The sequence below is a fragment of the Neovison vison genome, chromosome 13 (assembly GCF_020171115.1).
Source record: "Neovison vison isolate M4711 chromosome 13, ASM_NN_V1, whole genome shotgun sequence".
Lineage (NCBI taxonomy): Eukaryota > Metazoa > Chordata > Mammalia > Carnivora > Mustelidae > Neogale > Neogale vison.
Window position 1 is genome coordinate 12,105,357 of NC_058103.1, and position 19,580 is coordinate 12,124,936.

General features: G+C 38.6%; 1 protein-coding gene across 4 annotated transcripts in view; it reads left to right on the forward strand.

Annotated features, from left to right (window-relative positions):
* Positions 1-19,580, forward strand: part of PCNX1 (pecanex 1) — a 159,265-nt gene that overhangs the window by 46,609 nt on the left and 93,076 nt on the right. For all 4 annotated transcript variants that reach the window (XM_044230297.1, XM_044230298.1, XM_044230299.1 and 1 more), the window contains exons 3-6: positions 919-1,024; positions 6,635-6,680; positions 7,500-7,589; positions 15,573-17,279. In XM_044230297.1, coding sequence (XP_044086232.1) covers positions 919-1,024; positions 6,635-6,680; positions 7,500-7,589; positions 15,573-17,279 — 1,949 coding nt within the window. The remainder of the gene's footprint in view (positions 1-918; positions 1,025-6,634; positions 6,681-7,499; positions 7,590-15,572; positions 17,280-19,580) is intronic.

Sequence of the window (19,580 nt, forward strand, 5' to 3'; positions counted from 1 at the left end):
CCTTGATAACAGTAACTTAAAAGTTTATCACATATTTCCTCTCTATGTACCAGGTAGAATGAGTAAAAATCTTTGGGTAGAAAAATGGGATTTTGGTAACTTTTAGGACTGCATTATTTTGGAAGTTGTGTTCCTGAGGAATCTTCTTAGAACTTTCTAAGTTTTTTGAAATTTGATGTGATCTTTCCCCCTAATTTTAGATCCTCTTATCTTTAAGTACTCTGTGTAGACTTTAAGTACTCAATATATTCTTTGAACTTAGTACTTCTATCTTTCTAATACCTGTTTTACTACATCATTTTATTTTTTTTAAACTTAAGCCTTCTAACTCAATACAAATCTGAAATCTTAGCTTTCTCCTTCTGTAAAACAAGTTACTGTCCCTAATTAAATGCTACTAACATAAAAAATACAGACAGCGTTAGCTTGACAAGGTGGACTGTTGCATGTTCCTCATAGTGCCATGCTGCTCAGCCAGACTGTGCTTCTGGAGAGAGGCGGTGTGAGATCTGATTGCTTTCTGCGTTTGCTGTGGCCAGTTGCTCTGTGCTCTTGGGAAACAAAAGGCAGATCAGGTCTTTGCTAGAATGGCTTTATGGCACTTGTCATAAAATATGTGCTGTATTTAGCATCTATAATTGTAATTAAGGTGAATTACTAATGTCAGATTAGGTGTAGACCGTTTGGGAGAGAGTTTTAAATATTTTCAAGTAGTGATGTGGTTATAAAATAATTCAGATTATAATAAGACTTACAAATGAGGAATGATCTTTTTTTAAATTCCTGTTAGCTCTGTTAGAAATGAGAGCCTTTCAGTTTTATAGAAAAAGGTATAATAACTTAAAAAATAATGAACAAAAACCCACTGGTGGCAGAATAATGACAATTACTCTCTCTTTTTCTCATTTTTTCACACAGCGATCCTGGTGGAGGGATTGAAATGTCTGAGTTCATTCGAGAGGCCACACCTCCAGTTGGTTGCAGTTCAAGAAATTCTTACGCTGGCCTAGATCCAAGCAACCAGGTAGGAACCTGTGATTTTATTTTGTATTTTTCCCTTCTCCTGATGGTAGTCTTAAGTAATTCTATATGTAATAGTCAGTCGGGTTTGGGTATATTGTGCTGATTTCAAGTTTTTAATTATCTTTAATTTTTTATTTGATTTTAAGTTTTTAATTGTTTATTAATGATATCATCATTGGTATTCTTATTTTTAACTAAATTTTCACTTTCATTAAGTACATTTTTGCTGAGCATGTGCCTCGTGCTCATTGCCTAGGGTAGTTTTGACCATGACAGTTGTGGTGAATGCCTTTAGGAAAATTAGACCCTTGCTTGCACTCTTATTTACCTTCACATTTTTGGTATTGGAGGGAGATAGGTGTCTGGGGTTATTCCTAGCTTCAAAATCTATACTTTGGTGGGCACCAAGTAATGTATAGAATTGTTGAGGCACTGTGTTGTACACCTGAAACTAATTTAACTATGTTAATTATACTTAATGTTCTCAGAATTGTTGCTCAAGGTGTTGGTGTTAGAGCTAGATGTAGAATACAGATCTGCTTTTGACAATTTTAATGTCTTTCTGTTCTGTAACGTTTAACTTAAAATAGTAACTCTGAAAATCTGCTCTCACAACTTGGCTGACGCCAGCTGTGCTGTCATTCTAACCCCAGCTGGGCCTTCACGGCTGCATTTCTGTCCCCCGTCCTGAACATCTCCCACACGAGTCCAAGTCCCACTAATGCCTGCTTGCCTTCTCAGCAGATGAGCCTGGTAGGTAGCTGGAGTGACGCTGGAGAAGCTCAAGGGAGGAGACCTAGTGAGCACCTTAGAGGTCCTGTCATAGTCCAGCGTTAGCTAACCACGCGTGTGTTAGGTTCTTCCGTCAGCCCTTTCAGTACGTAGAAGATTTTTATCAAGGTCCGGACCTCACTTCTTGCTGTTCAGCGCAGTCTCTCTACTGTTCCGCACTGCTTGTGGGTTGAGATCTCTCTTCCTCCTAACTCGAACTTTTGTTGCAACCATCCGGTTTCTCAGGATTTTCAGAGGTCTTGTGCTATTGCCTCTTTCTCCTGCAGAGGGCGCACTTATTAGCACTTTGTGCTTTGGTGTGTGATCACGTGTGGCAGCCTGTAATCCCCCACAGCGTCGGTTCTCCTTCTTCCTCCTTGGTCCAGTAGACCGCCTTGTGCATAGTTGACTTTCAGTCAACAGGTGCTAAGTATCTTTGTCTATACAGATAATAGAACTTCAGAGGTAGAAGCTGACCTGGCTCTTCGTTTAACAAATAATGAGGTAGCGGACTTAGTTATCCCGACTGTTTCACAGTATTACTGTTCCACCTAGTTTAGCCCTACACTGCTTTGGAAAAATATTGGGGAAAACACCATATTCTGAGAATCAAAATTTTGACTAGGGTTTTGTTTCCTAATATATTTTGATAGATTTGCCTCTGAATTGTGTTTCATGATTTAAACTTAAAGTGCATGAATATTTGGTCACAGTTTTAATCAGTGTGGTGTAGAACAGATAATGTCCTTAAATTTGTCTTCTTTCTGTAACAAGCCAATGGAAAATGTTAGAGTTAAAAAACAACATCAATGGTGGGATGCCTGGGTGGTGGGTCCGTTGACTCACACTCTTGATTTCAGCTCAGTTCATGATCTCAGGGTTGTGAGATTGAGCCCTGAGCTCAGGATTCTCTCTCTCCCGTTTCCTGTGCTCCTCCCCCCTGCCCAAGTGTATTTTTTTTTTCTCTCTCTCTCAGTAAGTAAAATACAAAAGAAACATTATTGCAAAGAGCTGTGACATTTTAATTACATCTATACCTTTTAAGTTTCAATTTTTACAATATCAGTTTGAAGAGAAGTATTACTATCCTTGATCCTCTTTTGGTTGGCATTGGTTTCCCAGTCTCTTTATGAAACGAAATGGTTTAATCTTTAAATATGACTGTGTGTTTTGTATGCTTAATTAACGCTGGCCTTTGTCTCTCCATAGACATGTATGTCTATCCGTAGACAGTATGTCTATCCATATTGACAGATATTGGCAATGTCTGATTACCGAGGGAGTTAAGTATATGTTTTTCCCACAGTCTTTTGGAGAGCCAAACTTTTTTCCCCCCTTTTTTCCAGTAGTACAGTTGAAAGGGTACAGCAGTAGCCAGCCATCTTTGGTAGCTCTACCATGGCATTGTGTCTGTTGGAACTTCCCCTACTTTTTAGGAAGGGACTCCCATCCTGAGTGTCATTAAAGCTTGTCTGGACATAAATATGCAACATACCCAATTTGATTTTTCTTAAAATATTAACTCTTGAATAAAAATGGGCACATTTTGGAAGTTACTGTGTTACTTGGATTTTGGCGTTTTAGTTTTATCCCATTTATTACCAGTAGACATACTGTGCTTCTTGTCCATATTTTATTATATGACACTTATTAAACATTATCATAGTTGTTTATGTAATGTCTTCTTTACTGGACTATGGTGGCTGTGTCTTAGCCATTATCATTCTTTCCTTCTTGCCGCCTCTGCCCTTCTGTCTTCCATCTTCTATTCTCTTTCCTCTCCCTTTCTATTTTCTTGTTTTTTATTCCCCTGTACCTCCCTCTCCTTTTGTCACTTGTCTTCCCTCATATATTTTAGTGCCCAATAGCTTTCAAGTCAGTTTATTTGAATGGAGTGGGAGTGGGTCTTACCATCACAGAGTTTACAGTGCCAGGGCAGATGTGTTGTAAGTAATCAAAGTTATAAATACGATGTATGTTACCAAGGAGATGTAAGTCTAAGATAAAAAGTACTAATTGTCATAGGAATGGTACAGAAAAGGGGCTAATGATTTTAGGGGAGAGAATAATTGTTTCCAGCTAGAAGGAGGGGCAAAGACTTGCCTGATTGTTATTTAGTTGGAAGAATTTTTCTTCTCTGACACCCATAGTCCTTCCTGACCTTTCTTGTGGCACTTAACCAAAGAGAAGAAACAACTGAACCATTCTGGTTGGTGCAGAACACCTTTTTTCTGTAAAATTTTCCTTTTCTAAATGTGCTCATTTTTAGAAAAATAGCTACTGAGGGAAAGCAAGCAGAAGAAAATAAAATCATCCCTAATGTCATAATCAAAAACCATTTTTAAAAAAGTTGGGATTATAGTGTTCATGCTGTTTGGAACTTGATTTTCTTTGTTGAATATATCATGAATGTTAATGACATTCAGTGTTTTTCTACGGTGACATTTTGGGGGAATGCATTCCCCTATTTGGATGTACTGTATTCTCAGTCCTCTGTTTCAGACATAAATAGTCCTGACTCTTTTATATTTGGTGGGGATAAATTTAAATAATATGGAAAAGCATGAAGATTAAAATATAACCACCATTGTACCCATTAAGAATGCTTTGTCAGCAAGTAATAGAACTCAACTAATTAAGTGACTCAGAAATGAGAGTCTGTGTTTGTCCTCCAAGACTGAAGGCGGCTGTGGGCCATTTGTTCAGCCATTCAGTCATGTTAGGTCGTGGGTTGGCTTTTCCCTCCGGATTGTGGGAGGAGCGCTGCCGTGTCAGTCCTATGACCCTGTCAAAAGGTAAGAAGCGGGCAGCAGTGCGGGCAGAGCTGTGCTTGCTTGTCATCTTCTCAGGCACGCAGAGATCTTTCCCGGAAGCCCACCAGCAGACTCGTGCACACATTCACCGACCAAAACCGGGGCCCACTTTTCATAGATCAAAAGATACACACCCAACATCTGAACAAAGTAGGAAGCCTGTAAGGAAAGAAAAGGGAACACTTTGTGGTTATAGGCAAATGACTAGTATATCAGTATTCAAAAGTTGTTTTTTAGGTTTAAATTTCTAGAAGGGTGTGCTTATAAAATGTGTTTTTTGTTTGTTTGCTTACTTGTTTTTTGTTTGTTTGTTTGTTTTTTGGTCTAGGAAGCTATATGTATTATACTAGTGAAAAATAGCATATATTAATCCTATAACTTACCTACCAGGTGTGATAAGCATGAAATTTTATTTTGCAGTAAAATGCTTTTTGGCTTGTTTCTGTTTAGTTGCAGTGCCTTTTATGGCTAATTGAAAGCAGAACTTAGGAAAAATTCAGGAGCGTCAGCTTAATAAAGTGATCAAATAATGTTGCAAAACTCATTTTTTTTTATTGGCCACATCAAAAGGCGCTAGTTCTAACCTGTTTGTATATGTTTGTTTTTACTGACTTTTTCAGTGACATCAAACTATCATACAGCATAGTATACACTTAAGTGTACAGCACAGTGGGTTTTTATATACGTATATACCTTTTAATTGCCATTCAGATCAAGAAAGACTCTCCTGCCCCTTCAGACTCAGTATTAACTTATATTTTGAGCAAGTTTCTTATTGTATATTTCTATCAGTTGAATCAAAGGAGAGATTTGGGGACTGCCTGGCTGACTCAGATAGGAGAGCATGTATAACTCTTGATCGTAGGGTTGTGAGTTTGAGCCCCAGTTGGATGTAGAGATTACTTAAAAAATGAAATCTTAAAAAAATAATAACAACAGGGCGCCTGGGTGGTTCAGTTGGTTGAGCAGCTGCCTTTGGCTCACGTCATGATCCTGGACTTCCAGGATTGAGTCCCGCATCGGGCTCCCAGCTCCTTGGGGAGTCTGTTTCTCCCTCTGACCTTCTCCTCTCTCATGTTCTCTCTCACTGTCTCTCTCTCAAATAAATAAATAAAATCTTTAAAAAAAATAATAACAACAAATAAAGGATTTGGTAAAATACAAAATATACGAATATTAATTTTATTCTAAAATATTAAATTTGCTTGACTGTGTTCTTTTTAAATCCCTTGAAGACAGGTTATAGAAATTTACTAAGACTTGTGGATTTAGTAACTGTCATGTTGTTATGTTTGATTTCCTTAATGTGTTTGTGGAATTTGTGGTATTTGTTTATATGATTTTTATGGTGGTATAATAGATGAAGGCTAAGATTTTAGGGAGGTGTTATCTGAATATAAGCATTAAAGGCTCAGTAGGTTTTAGTTTTCTGTTTATAGTTTGTGCTAAACAGTCATTTTACTTGGATCCTTTGGTGTTTTAATCTTTTTAAGTATGTTATAGTGGTCAACAAAGAAGTACTTACTTTTGTCTAGAACTCAGGATAGTATGTATTGATACATTAACAATTGACAGTAAGATTTAGGTTGCTGTTTGTAACCTATGTTAATGTTTCCCAAACCTTCCTTTTACATGCCCTGATAAGTCTAAATTTGTTTCAGATAGACTTAACACCGGGTTTTGCTTTTATTTCTAATATGAGCATGTCATGATATAATAAAAAAAAAAGTTAGTAATTGTATGTCGTGGATTGGTGGGTGTTGGAGGAGGCATCCCGCTCTGTGGGCCCCATCAGTCCTGAGCAAGCAAAGGGACTCCGTGCCCTAGCACATCTACAGCAGACGTGCAGAATGTGCCGCAGCAAACAGGTTATGTGGCTCTGAGGCGGCATGCCCAGCGGGTATCTTTCTATATAAGTGACTGATAGCGTGTTTTGATAATATGATTGTTTAGCCTGATGATCTTGCTGGGCCATATTGATAATGACATAGCATTTTAATTACTTTTCCTCAATATCATATTTTCAGATTGGATCTGGTTCCTCTCGTCTTGGAACAGCAGCAACTATTAAAGGTAGACGTTATCTAAGTTGAAAGTTGCCTGTGACATTCCATTGCATTTTTGACGTAATAAAGAAAACTGAGCACTACATATTCACATGTCATGAAAGATCATTCTTGAAATTAATTTGTAGATGCAGTTATGTATCTTATGTTAAAGGTTACTTGATTTATATGGGATTCTCCTTTCACCATCCAAATCTACCGACATCTTTGAATATTTGCATTACATTGTGTGATTTATAGGTTGTGATATATAAGAAACTTTCTGCCTTGAAGGACAATAGTTTTCATGGGTTTTGGTGAGATTTGTGGAAAACCGAGTAATTTAATGTGAAACCTTTAAATTGGGTACAAATAAGACAGTAAAAAAGAGGGAAAATGTTTTCTCATGTGAGTACATCTCACATATACCTTTTACTTGCATTTATTTCAGACAAATTTTTTTATCCTATACTTTTTTAGGGGCATTTTTATAATTTTCCTGGGGAAGGAAATTAAGTGTTTTGTTATTATATAATTTCCATTTCTTTTAAGAAAGTGCTTCTTTTTAAAGAAAGTTTTATTAGCTAACCATATGAAGCTTTTTGTATTATTTGGTTTATAGTGCTGTGAGAATAAAGATGTGGTCTCATAGTCCACGATGCTTCCCATTAGTTCAGTGAGTCATCCATTATCGCAACCTGTGGTATGCAAAATCTGCTCTCGTAGACATTGTATCCTAGTATAGTATATAGTAAACTAGTGTAGTTGATATCCTTTCTTGTTATGCCACCCTGTACAGACTTTACTTTTAATATACTGTGTTCACATGTTTCTCTTAACTTCGTAGGAGATACAGACACCGCTAAGACTTCTGATGATATCAGTTTAAGTCTGGGCCAGAGCTCTAGTCTTTGTAAGGAAGGAAGTGAAGAACAAGGTAAGAACATTGTATGTCACATTGATGTTATATATTGTGGTGGCCACGGTGAGTTGTAGAATATGCTGTTTACATTTTGGCAGAAGTTTATAATAATTTAATATGATATCTTTAAGCAACATTAAAATAAAGTTATTAACTAGGATAATAGTAAAACAATGTTATAAGTACTTTTTAGCTTTCTGGAATTCAGTTACACATGTTCTGCCAAGTCGACATGGAGAGAAAAATTTTATGAGCCTGTGCCCTGCAGTGAGTGTGAGATGGGAGATAATCTGCTCGTCTGTAGTGGGTCAGAGCATCTTGCCTAGTTTAGTAACCTAGTATGTAAGACTGTTACTTTCCATCCAGTATGACCTCTAAATGTCAGTTGCTCTATATCTTACCTGACAGTATGTTTTAATAGAGAACTAACTTGTTGGACTTACAGAGAAACTGTATCTGCCTTTGACATGGTACCTCCTGTAGCAGATTTTTAATGGAAATTTGGGCTTTAAGTGTTTTTCCTTTTCTCCTTATTCAATTCTTTATAAATGAGTATTTGGGATTTAATGGAGTTTTTTTTTTTTTTTTTAAGAATGTCACATTTTTATGTTTCATTTTTAATTTTCAGACATGAAAGGATGGATATGTTATTCCATTTTCTTCCTTTCTTTTTTTTTTTTTCAAAAGATTATTTATTTATTTATTTGACAGAGAGAGAGAGAGATCACAAGCAGGCAGAGAGGCAGGCAGAGAGAGAGGAGGAAGCAGGCTCCCTGCTGAGCAGAGAGCCCGATGCAGGCCTCGATCCCAGGACCCTGAGATCATGACCTGAGTCGAAGGCAGCGGCTTAACCCACTGAGCCACCCAGGCGCCCTGTTATTCCATTTTCAAATGGAGATTATCCCAAGTTACATAATCAGTGAGATAGAAACCTGTTTCCTTGTTTCTAACCTGTTGTTTTTATTGGCCTATGTGTGATTTTTTGGAAGGCAGGCAGGCTGATAATTTCATAATTAAGTACAGGAAATTTATTTATAGTTACAAATAGCTTTCTAAATTATGACATTTTCCTATTTAATATTTTACAAGCAATTCTTAGAACCAATTCTTACAAGCATGTTTTGTTCCAGGTAGTTGGAATGTAAGTTTATCATGCTATAACTGCTTTTTGGAATTGCAGTACCCCATCATTTATTTTCTTTTATGGACTACTCCTGCCAACATACCCCTCCCCTGTAAAAAACTTCCAAACACACTATATAATATAGAAACTATTTTCTTATAAAAGGTTAAGGTGAATTGATAAGTTTGAGTATTACAGTATTGTTTTCTGTGATATATAATCATTAGAATGTCTCAAAAATTAGGTAATGATCTTGGGCTAGTGCCACTGCATTTAGGGTCCTATTTCTTTATTTTGTATCTGGAAAGTAGCACACATAAGCAAGAGTTTTGTAGTCTTTTGTGTTGGGAATTATATGCACACAAGCCTCTCCTGCAGATTCATACTGACATAGACAGTGATGTCTGACTCTCACAGAGACACACTATGTTTAGGCGAGGGGTCAGCAAACTTCTTCTGTAAATGGTCAGATAGCTTTGTAGGCCATATGCTCTCTTTTGTCACTACACCACTGCCATTGTAGCGCGCACAAGGAGCCATAAACAGCACGTAAATGAGTGCGCATGGTTGTGTTGTACTAAAGCCTTTTTCAGAAGCAGGCAGAGAGACAATTTGGCTCAGTGGCTCTTAGTGTGTCACCTGGTGGTTTAGGTCTTCTTTTAAGCATTTTAAAAGCAGACACACAACCTTCACTATAAGCATTTGAGGTTAACAATATGATTCTCACATTACAGATGAACATGTCATGGCTTAGAGGTTATAAGAAACTTGCCCAAAGTCAGATAGGTACAAAATGGCAGTCCTATCATTGAAGTCTAGTTTTGAATCATGCTTTCAATTTCTGTTACATCACTTTTAGATAGTTTTGTAACTTCTATCATTTTAATATGATAACATTAAACATTCAGCAGATAATACACAAAGATAACATTTAAAAGATACTATTTAGTACTCATTATGTGCTCAGACCACCCCATTCTAACAACTACCAGAAATAAATCAGTGAACAGACAAAAAATTCTACTGTTTTGTGGCTTCTATACTACTATTATGGAATCATGCTAGTATAAGTCAAATCTATATGCAGTCGTAGGGACAGAGGATAGGGAATGGTAGGGATTGGGGGGCTTTTAGTTTCAATGGAGTGGTCAAGGGAAGAAAGCCTTGTTGGAAGCAAAGATCTGAAGGAGGTGGAGGAGTGAGCTATCAGGGTATTTGGAGGGAGAGATTCTCTTCTTTGCAGAGGTAACAGCATCGTAAGAGTCTTAAAGTTACAATATGCCTGTCATGTTTGAGAAATTGTGTGGTTGGTGTGAAGTAAGTAAGGGGACAGATTGCATAGCCTTGTAAACCATTTTAAAAAATTCTGGTTTTGGGTACCTGGGTGGCTCAGTTGGTGGGGCATCTGCCTTCGGCCCAAGTCTGATCCTGGAATCCTGGGAGACTGCTTTTCCCTCTCTCTCTCTGCTGCCCGGTACCCGCCTCCCCGCCCCGTCCTTGCTCTCTTAGGCGTGTGCTCTCTGTCTCTCAAATAAAGAAATAAAATCTTAAAAAAAAATAAAGATGTGGCTTTAATTCCCAGTGAGATGAGGAACTGCCAAAGGGTTTTGAGCAGAAAGAGTGTCGTGATGTCAGTTACAATTTTATAGAATCACTGTGGCTCCTATGTTGAGATTAAAAAGGGCAGAGGCTGAATCAGGAAGCCCAGTTAGTGGATGATTACAGAATCCAGGGCACAGATGAGGGCAGTGAGAAGTAGTCTGATTGTGTATGTAGAAGATATTAATGAGAGGCTATTTTGATGTTGATGGATATGTTTTGTGAGAGAAATAGTACTCCTGGATGACTGTAAGTTGTTTAAGTGATGGGGTAGATGGGAAGGAGGAAAACTGAAAAGGAGCAGATTTAGAAGCAGGGAGAGCAGGGATGAGGGAGGGTAAGATAGGGAGGTCAGTTTTGGGCACATCAGTCTGAGATGCTGTTAGACCTCTAAGTGGCAGTTATTAGTGTATAATTAGGTCTGGACTTCAGGTAAGAAGTATGGGTTGAGATTTCAAACTAGGAGTTTTCAGTGTATAGATACCAGCAAAATGGGTTATCATGAAGTTCATAAACTAACTGGGCAAACCTGCATGGTTAGCCTAACCTGGAATTCCCATGTCCTGCCTGCCCTGATCCAAATTTGTTGGTCGCAGCTGTGATTTGGCACCACCTAGTGGCAGATGTTCATTCTGGCTTAATTATCAGTTGGGGCGCATTAAGTTCTCTAGCTGGTTTGGGTTTACAGGATAGCGACCTTTAGTTGGTTGGCAGTTAGTGATTACTTGGCACTCGTTTTATCAACATGATTCAGTGTGATTGAGAGTGACCTGAGGATGTAGGGATGTAGGTTCTGCTTTATGCACTGTTAAGAAGGACTTACATACAGTTTCCCTCTACGGCCACACTCATGTTTTCCTTACCTAAGGTCAGTACGTTAGCCTGTTCCCATATGAATGTGGGGGCTGGCTAGAAGATGGAGGAAACTAGTTACAAGGATTCCTGAATTTTAGTTATCATGGGACCAGAATACTGGACGAGAGATAGAAAAGAGGATGTATAGATGGAATGAGAAGTTCCCAGGGTTGAACTTTGAGCCGCTCCAGTTTGTTAGGTGCAGGAGAACTAGAGGGTATTATGCTTAGTGAAATAAGTCAATTAGAGAAAGACAGTTATCATATGATCTCCCTGATATGAGGAAGTTGAGAGGCAATGTGGGGAGTTTGGGGGTAGGAAAAGAATAAATGAAACAAGATGGGATCGGGAGGGAGACAAGCCATAAGATACTCTTAATCTCACAAAACAAACTGAGGGTTGCCAGGGGGAGGGGATTAGGGAGAGGGTGGTGGGGTTATGGACATTGGGGAAGGTATGTACTATGAAGTGTGTAAACCTGGCGATTCACAGACCTGTACCCCTGGGGCTAATAATACATTACATGATAATAAAAAAATAAAAAATTTTAAAAAATCAAAAATTAAAAATAAAAAAAAAATAGGTGCAGGAGACTGAGTAGGAGCAACTGATGGGGTGCAGGAAGACCTAGAGTGTTGTATCCCAGTTTTTCAAGGAGAGTGCTGTGGTCAGCTTTGTCAGACATTACTCATAAGCCGGGTGATATGAGACTGAGACATTGAGGTTAGCAGTGCAGAGGTTGTTGGTGACCTTGATAAGCATATTCACGAGAGGGGTCAGAATACAAGTAGGAGAGAATTAGAGGAGAATTGAAAAGAGGCAATACAGACTATTTTGGTGAATTTGTGTAAGAGGGTCAGAGATGGAAGGCGAAAGCCAGAAGGGGAAGGGAGGATAAAGGAGAGATTTGGATTTTGTAAGAATGCGTAAGAGAACAGCTTGTTTTTATAATTGATGGAGATGATCCAGAAGAGAGGAGGAAATGTGGTTTTTGTTTAGGAAAGTAACATATGTTAATTTTAGAAAAAAATAGTTAATATGAAGAAAATAATTCACACTTCTGACACCAAAATAACAATGTTTTTTGGTGCATCACTTTTTAAAATTATTTTTGTATTGTGATATAATTCATATACTATGAATTCACTTTTTTAAAAAAAAGATTTTATTTATTGGACACATAGAGGGAAAGGGATAGTAAGAGAGAGAGCACAAGCAGGGGGAGCTGCAGGCTGAGAGAGAGGGAGGAACAGGCAGGGCTCGATCCCAGGCCCTGGGATCATGACATGAGCTGAAGACAGATGCTTAAAATCTTTAAAAAAAAAGTATACAATTCAGTGATTTTTAGTAATTTCACATGGTTGTATGTTCATCACCACCAATTCCAGAACATTTTTGTCACCCCAACAAGAAACCCATACCCATTACACTCCCCATTTCCTCTGACCCCAACCACTGATCTATTTTTTATCTTTATGCATTTGCCTGTTCTGTATATTTCATATAAATGGGATTATAGGATATGTGGTTTTTTGTGTCTGGCTTCCTTGACTTAGCATGTTATATAGCATGTCAGGACTTTATGCCGTAGTTATCTTACCTTTAATATTCCTATACACATAAGCAAATATACTCTTAATATTTTTAACTTTTATAGATTGGAACCATACTTTTTATATAGTATCATCATTTTCACTAAACTACTTTTCTCATATGAGTATGTAATCTTTGAAAACATTTTTAGTGCCTGTTTTAATAGTTTTAATAGTCTAGTTTATTCAACATTTTTTATTGGACATTTTAATACTTTAAAGGTTTTAAGTTTTATAATAATCTGAAAAGAACAATTTGTGGCCAAAACTTTATATACATACCTGATTTTTTTTTTAAAGATTTTATTTATTTATCAGAGAGAGAGAGAGGGAGAGAGAGCGAGCACAGGCAGACAGAATGGCAGGCAGAGGCAGAGGGAGAAGCAGGCTTCTTGCTGAGCAAGGAGCCCGATGTGAGACTCGATCCCAGGACGCTGGGATCATGACCTGAGCCGAAGGCAGCTGCTTAACCAACTGAGCCACCCAGGCGTCCCTACATACCTGATTTTATCCTTTAGTAGCATTTTCTAGAAAAAGATGAGTGATAATGTGTGAGTATATCTTTGGAAGACTTTTGGCCATATTGCTAGATTGCTTTATAGAAGGTTACACCAGTTTCCACCAGGACAAGCAGCACGTGCGCATGCCTTTCTTACCCTAAATGCCAGGAAGTAGCAGTCATTGAAAAAAAAAGTTGCTTATGAGAAATAGTATCTCGGGCGCCTGGGTGGCTCAGTGGGTTAAGCTGCTGCCTTCAGCTCAGGTCATGATCTCGGGGTCCTGGGATCGAGTCCCGCATCGGGCTCTCTGCTCAGCAGGGAGCCTGCTTCCTCCTCTCTCTCTCTGCCTGCCTCTCTGCCTACTTGTGATCTCTCTCTGTCAAATAAATAAATAAAATCTTTAAAAAAAAAAAGAAAAAGAAAAATAGTATCTCTTTGTGTTGATTTGACTCTGTCTTTGACTATATTGCTACCAGTAAGAAAAACGTCCAAGCGAGCATATTTATTTGAAAATTTCCTAAAACAACCTAAAGTTCTTCCTGATAATATTAAATTTTCTTATGGTATATTTAGCCACATTGAAAAGAGTACATGTATTACAGTAAGTTTGGCTGTGTCTTTTTAAATGAAAAACTTATATTTCTGGTTTATTAATGTCTTAGAAGGGAATTGGTTTTGGTTATTAGCATTTTTTTAAAAAGTTTTTTCTTGTGTATTAGAATTGATGAATTTCAGTTACTTGTTCAGTTAAGTTTTTGTTCTATAAAATCCATAACTTTGAAATGTGAATCCACTATTTCTAGTTGCTTAGTAGAGCTATAGAGAGAGTTTTTAGAAATAACTTTATAATTTAATATTACAAAAGATTAAATATGATGCTAACTTTTAAATTTTGATATTTAGAACCCAAGGACAGTGGCAGCTGTTCTGGATAAAGAACATGAATTTTACTTAAAGCTGAAGACTTTAAAACCTAAGATAGAGCCTGATTGGTCATTTATAAATCAATTTATGTGGTATATTCTAGAGGCTGTTTCTAAGTTTTTAATTATTTAAATCTAGTTTAGATTTTTTAAAAGTACACACACATTTCTAGTAGTTTATTTTTATTTTATATCAGTCTTGGGAAGGGTATGCTTTTATTACTGAGATTCTCCTGAGAGGGGTCTGACTTAACTGCAGAATCTATCATTGTGTTTTTACTACGCACTTGGAACAAATAAAATAGTTATTTTTCTTTTTATTGAACTAACAGCAGATTCAGCTATACTTGTCTGTCAAACGTGTATAAAAAGTCAGCTGTCGTACAATTCAGTTGCCAGGCTGTGTTTCAAGAGAAATTACAATGTAGGTAGGTAGGTGAATTTATTTATATCTGTGTACATAGTGAGTATGGACATTCAAGTCACTAATCACTGCCCTAAGTGGAGGGTTAAAGGAATGGTCTGACAAGGATAATGTAGTTTTTCATGAGGTATTTTGTAATTGTTGCATGAATGATGAAAGAGGAAGTGTATTTTGCTCCAGAACTATTTTAATCTTTTCGGTCGTTGTGAACAGCAAAATCTTACATCATTGTATCTTGTCTTCCTTGGGGATTGTTCAGCCTTTCATTTTTTTCCCCTCTTTCTAGGTTTTTTTTTTTTTTTTTTAAAATAAGGTAATCACATTAGTTTTTCAAAAAAGATTTTGTATTGTGTTAGTGAACTAAAACAGTGTAGCTACTGTTAATCGTGTCAGGCATTGTGCCAAGCCATGTATATGCTAAAGCACGTTAACTCAGTTATTTCATGGTGCTACTTAATGATTCTGAGGTCCTGTTTTATAGATGAGGAAACCAAGGCTTGGAAAGGTAACCCAGGGCTATGCAGTTAGTAAGCTAAAGACACACTTCACATAAAAATCCAGGCCCGCTTTATGCGGCGCCGGGCTGGCTCATTCCGTGGAGCATGCGATTCTTGATCTCGGGACAGGAAGTTCAAGTCCCGCAACGGGTATAGAAATTACTTCAGATAAAATCTTCACAAAAGAAAAAATCCAGGGCTGTTTTAAATATAATGCTGTGTTGCCTCTTATTGTTGGTAGTCTATGAAACCTTTTCTCCGGCCATTCGAGGATTTAGAGGTTTAGTTCATTCTGTCAGTAGAATGCTCTCTTTGTGCAGCTGTGAAATAGAAACCAGCTCTTTGGAATGACTGGCCAACTTTAATTCAGTGAACTACTTGGGAACTTGTTTTTCCTCGTTTTTCGGTGTGGTGTGAGTTCTTTCTATAGTAGAAAAGCAGATGATAGATTTGTGTTAACATTTCCAAATATGTGTTTGCAACAGATCTGGCAACTGATCGGAAGCTCTTCCGTCTGGTCTCCAATGATTCCTTCATCTCCATTCAGCCTTCCTTATCCTCCTGTGGGCAGGACTTACCAAGGGACTTCAGTGACAAAGTGAGCTTGCCGAGTCACAGCCACCACCACCACATCGATCAGTCTCTGTCCAATGCTTGTGATACGGAAGTAGCTTCTCTCGTCCCTTTACATTCACACTCTTACAGAAAAGATCACCGGCCACGAGGGGTACCACGGACTTCGAGCTCTGCAGTGGCTTTCCCAGACACTTCCCTGAATGACTTCCCCCTCTATCAGCAAAGACGGGGCTTGGATCCAGTGAGCGAGTTAGAATCTTCCAAGCCTCATTCTGGTTCCAAAGAATCCTTGGTGGAAAATTCTTGTTTGTCTGGGGAATTTCAGCTTGTTGGTGAGCTGAAAAACAGTAATTCTCAGCCGCCTCCCAGAAGTGGGAAGAGCAAACCTTTGAAGGCAGACAAAAGCATGGACAGCTTGAGGAGCCTGAGCACGCGGAGTAGCGGGTCAACAGAGAGCTACTGCAGCGGGACGGACCGTGACACCAACAGTACGGTCAGCAGCTACAAAAGCGAGCAGACCAGCTCAACGCACATCGAGAGCATCCTGTCGGAGCATGAGGAGTCTCCCAGAGGAGGAAAGAAGGGTGGCAGGAAGAAAGAGGGTTGTGCGGACCCTGAGGACAAGAGCAGCTGTACCAGTGACAAAAGGACTAGCAGCGAAAAGACCGCCGTGGGAGTGAGTACCAACAGAGGGCTTCAAGAGCCCAAGGAGTCCCGTACCTCCGATGACGTGCACAATCAGAGAGGCCTCAGCACCTCTGCGTCCGAAGAGGCCAATAAAAATCCCCACGCGAACGAGGTCACGTCACAGGAGGACAAACCACTTGAGAAAACTGCCGAAGACAAAGAGGAGCAGAGTGAGAAGTCTGCTGTTCCAGGGGACACCAAAGTTGCTAAAGACAGTAGTGGAAAGCAAAAGGAAGGGGACGTCCGGCCCAAGTCGTCGGGCTTGATCCACCGGACAGCCTCTGCCCATAAATCAGGCCGGAGACGGACAGGGAAAAAACGGGCCAGCAGCTTCGATTCAAGTCGGCACAGGGACTATGTTTCCTTCCGAGGTGTTGCTGGCACAAAGCCACACAGTGCTATATTCTGTCACGACGAGGACTCGAGTGACCAAAGTGACTTGAGCAGAGCGTCGAGTGTCCAGTCCGCCCACCAGTTCAGCAGCGATAGCTCTTCTAGCACCACTTCTCATTCGTGTCGGTCTCCCGAGGGCAGGTACAGTGCCCTGAAGACCAAACCCGTCCCTAAAGAAAGGGGCGCTGACTCCGATCATGCACACAAAGCCCACCTGGGTCCTGACGGAGCTGGCAAAAAGCGGACGGCACGTCGGACTTCCAGCACAAACAGTGCCAAGACTCGGGCCCGGGTGCTGAGCCTGGACAGTGGCACGGTGGCGTGTTTGAATGACGCCAACAGGCTGATGGCGCCCGAAAGTATAAAACCCTTAACCACTTCAAAATCAGATCTCGAGGCCAAAGAGGGAGAGGTGCTAGATGAGCTGTCTTTATTGGGCCGGGCTTCCCAGTTAGAGACGGTCACTCGGTCCAGGAATAGCTTGCCAAGCCCGGTTGCGTTTCCTGAAGGCGAGGAGCAAGATGCAGGCGGAGGAGGTAAGTAAATCACGGGCGGGGATTTCCCAGAGTCACCGCAGTTGCTGGTGCTCTGGAGGAGAGCGGCGCTTACTGAAATACGCTGCGTGTTACTCTCCCTCCGTCCGCGGTGCCGTCGAAATAGACTTTCTTCCATGTAGGAGGAGATGGTTGTCTCAGAAGAGGCTTTGCTATGAACACCGAGAAATATATTTTTAGTTGTGTTCTTTGAATATATCAATTCTTTCTTGGCCTTGGGTTTTTCTGAAAAAGTCCATTGCCACCTCCTGATGTTTTCCCGGGGATAACAAAAATTCGTTCTCTTCTTTCTTTGTACGACAGTAGCAACAGGAAAATGTCGAAATTTATTAGGTCACAAACCATTTTTAGTCATCTCGCATACAGAGTGTGCCACGGAGCCTACAGAATTAGATCACTCGATCGGTTATGTAAGATTTTTCCAAATATTATTTTATCTCTGACTGCGTACTTTGAAAACTTGTGCCTCTTTTTTGGTCTGTCGCTTTGGTTTTATTTCTTGCTTATTCAAGTATCAGGCATTAACATACTTTTTCTTTTAGCTTCACACTTACAGTTTATTAAATTGTAGTTTATATCGGCATTTAGTATCCCTCCGTGGATACATAATGCTTCCTATGATAACAGTGATGGTGTTTTGGTTAAAAGCTTATTTATTTGAGGTTTATGGGAAATTGTGCAAAATTCAGTGGGTGGTTTTATATTGTCAGTGTTTTGGCCATTTTATTTATTTCAGAGTTGTTTCTTGCTATTTCCTCCTACCCAGAATAGTTAGTTTATTCTGTTGTGGTTATTATGGAATCTGGTTCTTGAGTAGGATCACAAGAATTCAGACGTCTTCTGTTGCTGGCATCATAGTTTTTTTTATACTTCAATTTATTCCCTGTATTCAAGCTTATCCCTTGTAAAAATTCTCTTGTTTCCGTTGGTGTCGTTTCTAACACAGATTAATTTCTAATGGGAATTTAAAAAATGATCTTTAAAGAAGAGACATTCTATCAGACTTGAATATTGAGAACTAATTATATCGGAAATGATTATAACCATTTGGTGACCATATAGTAACTAAATTCCCTTGAATCTTTGATGTGGTTATCATTGTTTTTTGTAAAAGGTCTTGAAATGCTTTAGTGATTTCTCACACAAGGCATACCAGAAATATTCACGACTATGCAAGAAACTATTGAGTTTTAAAGTATAGTTTAATTTTTCAAGGTGTCGTTAAAGTAAATTTTAAAAGAATGAACATGCTATGGTAGAAAAATACTACTATTCTAAATCTAAATACTGTGGAAATTTAAATACTAAAAAAAACACACGGACAAGAACTATAAGTAAATCCTTATGTCTTTGTATTTAAAATGTCATTTCCTTTCCACAGGGAATATGAGGTGTTCTGATTTTTAGGAAAAGTTACATGGAAGGTTTTATTTGCTTCTTGGTGCAGATCTTTGGCTAATATAAGCTTTTATTTTTCCCAATTCCAGGTTTTGTCTTCTTTTGTTTGTGTTCTTATTTTTTAAAAACAAACAACTCATTGAATGTTAATAAGAAACAGATGATGAACTGAAAATTTCCATATACTTCGATGGAATAAATGTGTTAGTCTGTGGGCTGTTAAAAAATTTTATTTATTTTTTTGCCAAAGGAAGAACATCGTGGGGGCTTTTTTTATTTGAGTTTCATTGTTTTTAGAATGAAAATAAGAGTAAAACTAAACTGCTTAAATATGTGAAGGGTTTATATTTAGTTGGTTTTTTTATTACATTTTATTAGAGTTTTGTTTGGGCTTTTTGGAAGATTGGAGGTAGTGAGGGGCCAATTAAAAATTACCTAAAATGTCAAATAATTGGTAAAGATTTGTTTATATTAGCTTTAATTGCTACAGTCCTTTCTGGAACTTTAGGAGATATTTTTCTGGGCTATCTGTTCTTACGTACCACACTCCTAAAACATGTCAACAAAACAGGATGCTGTTTGACCATTCATATAGTCATACATAAATCATAAATAGATTTTATTCTAAGGAACTTGAAAGTGTTGATGAGTTCTCCAATGATTTTTTTAAAATTTTTAAGCTGAACGATGTTGGCAGTGTGGAAGGATGAAATCTAGAAAATGTACTCTAAAGTTCTGGAATCCAGTACTCTAAAACAGGAGGTGATCTAACATGATAACATGAACTTGGACACCCTTGCCCGTGTATATGCACTCCGTTGTAGGAAAGCTGCTTATCTTCTTGAAGCCTCAGCCTTCTCATCTCACAGCGTTGCTGTGAGGATA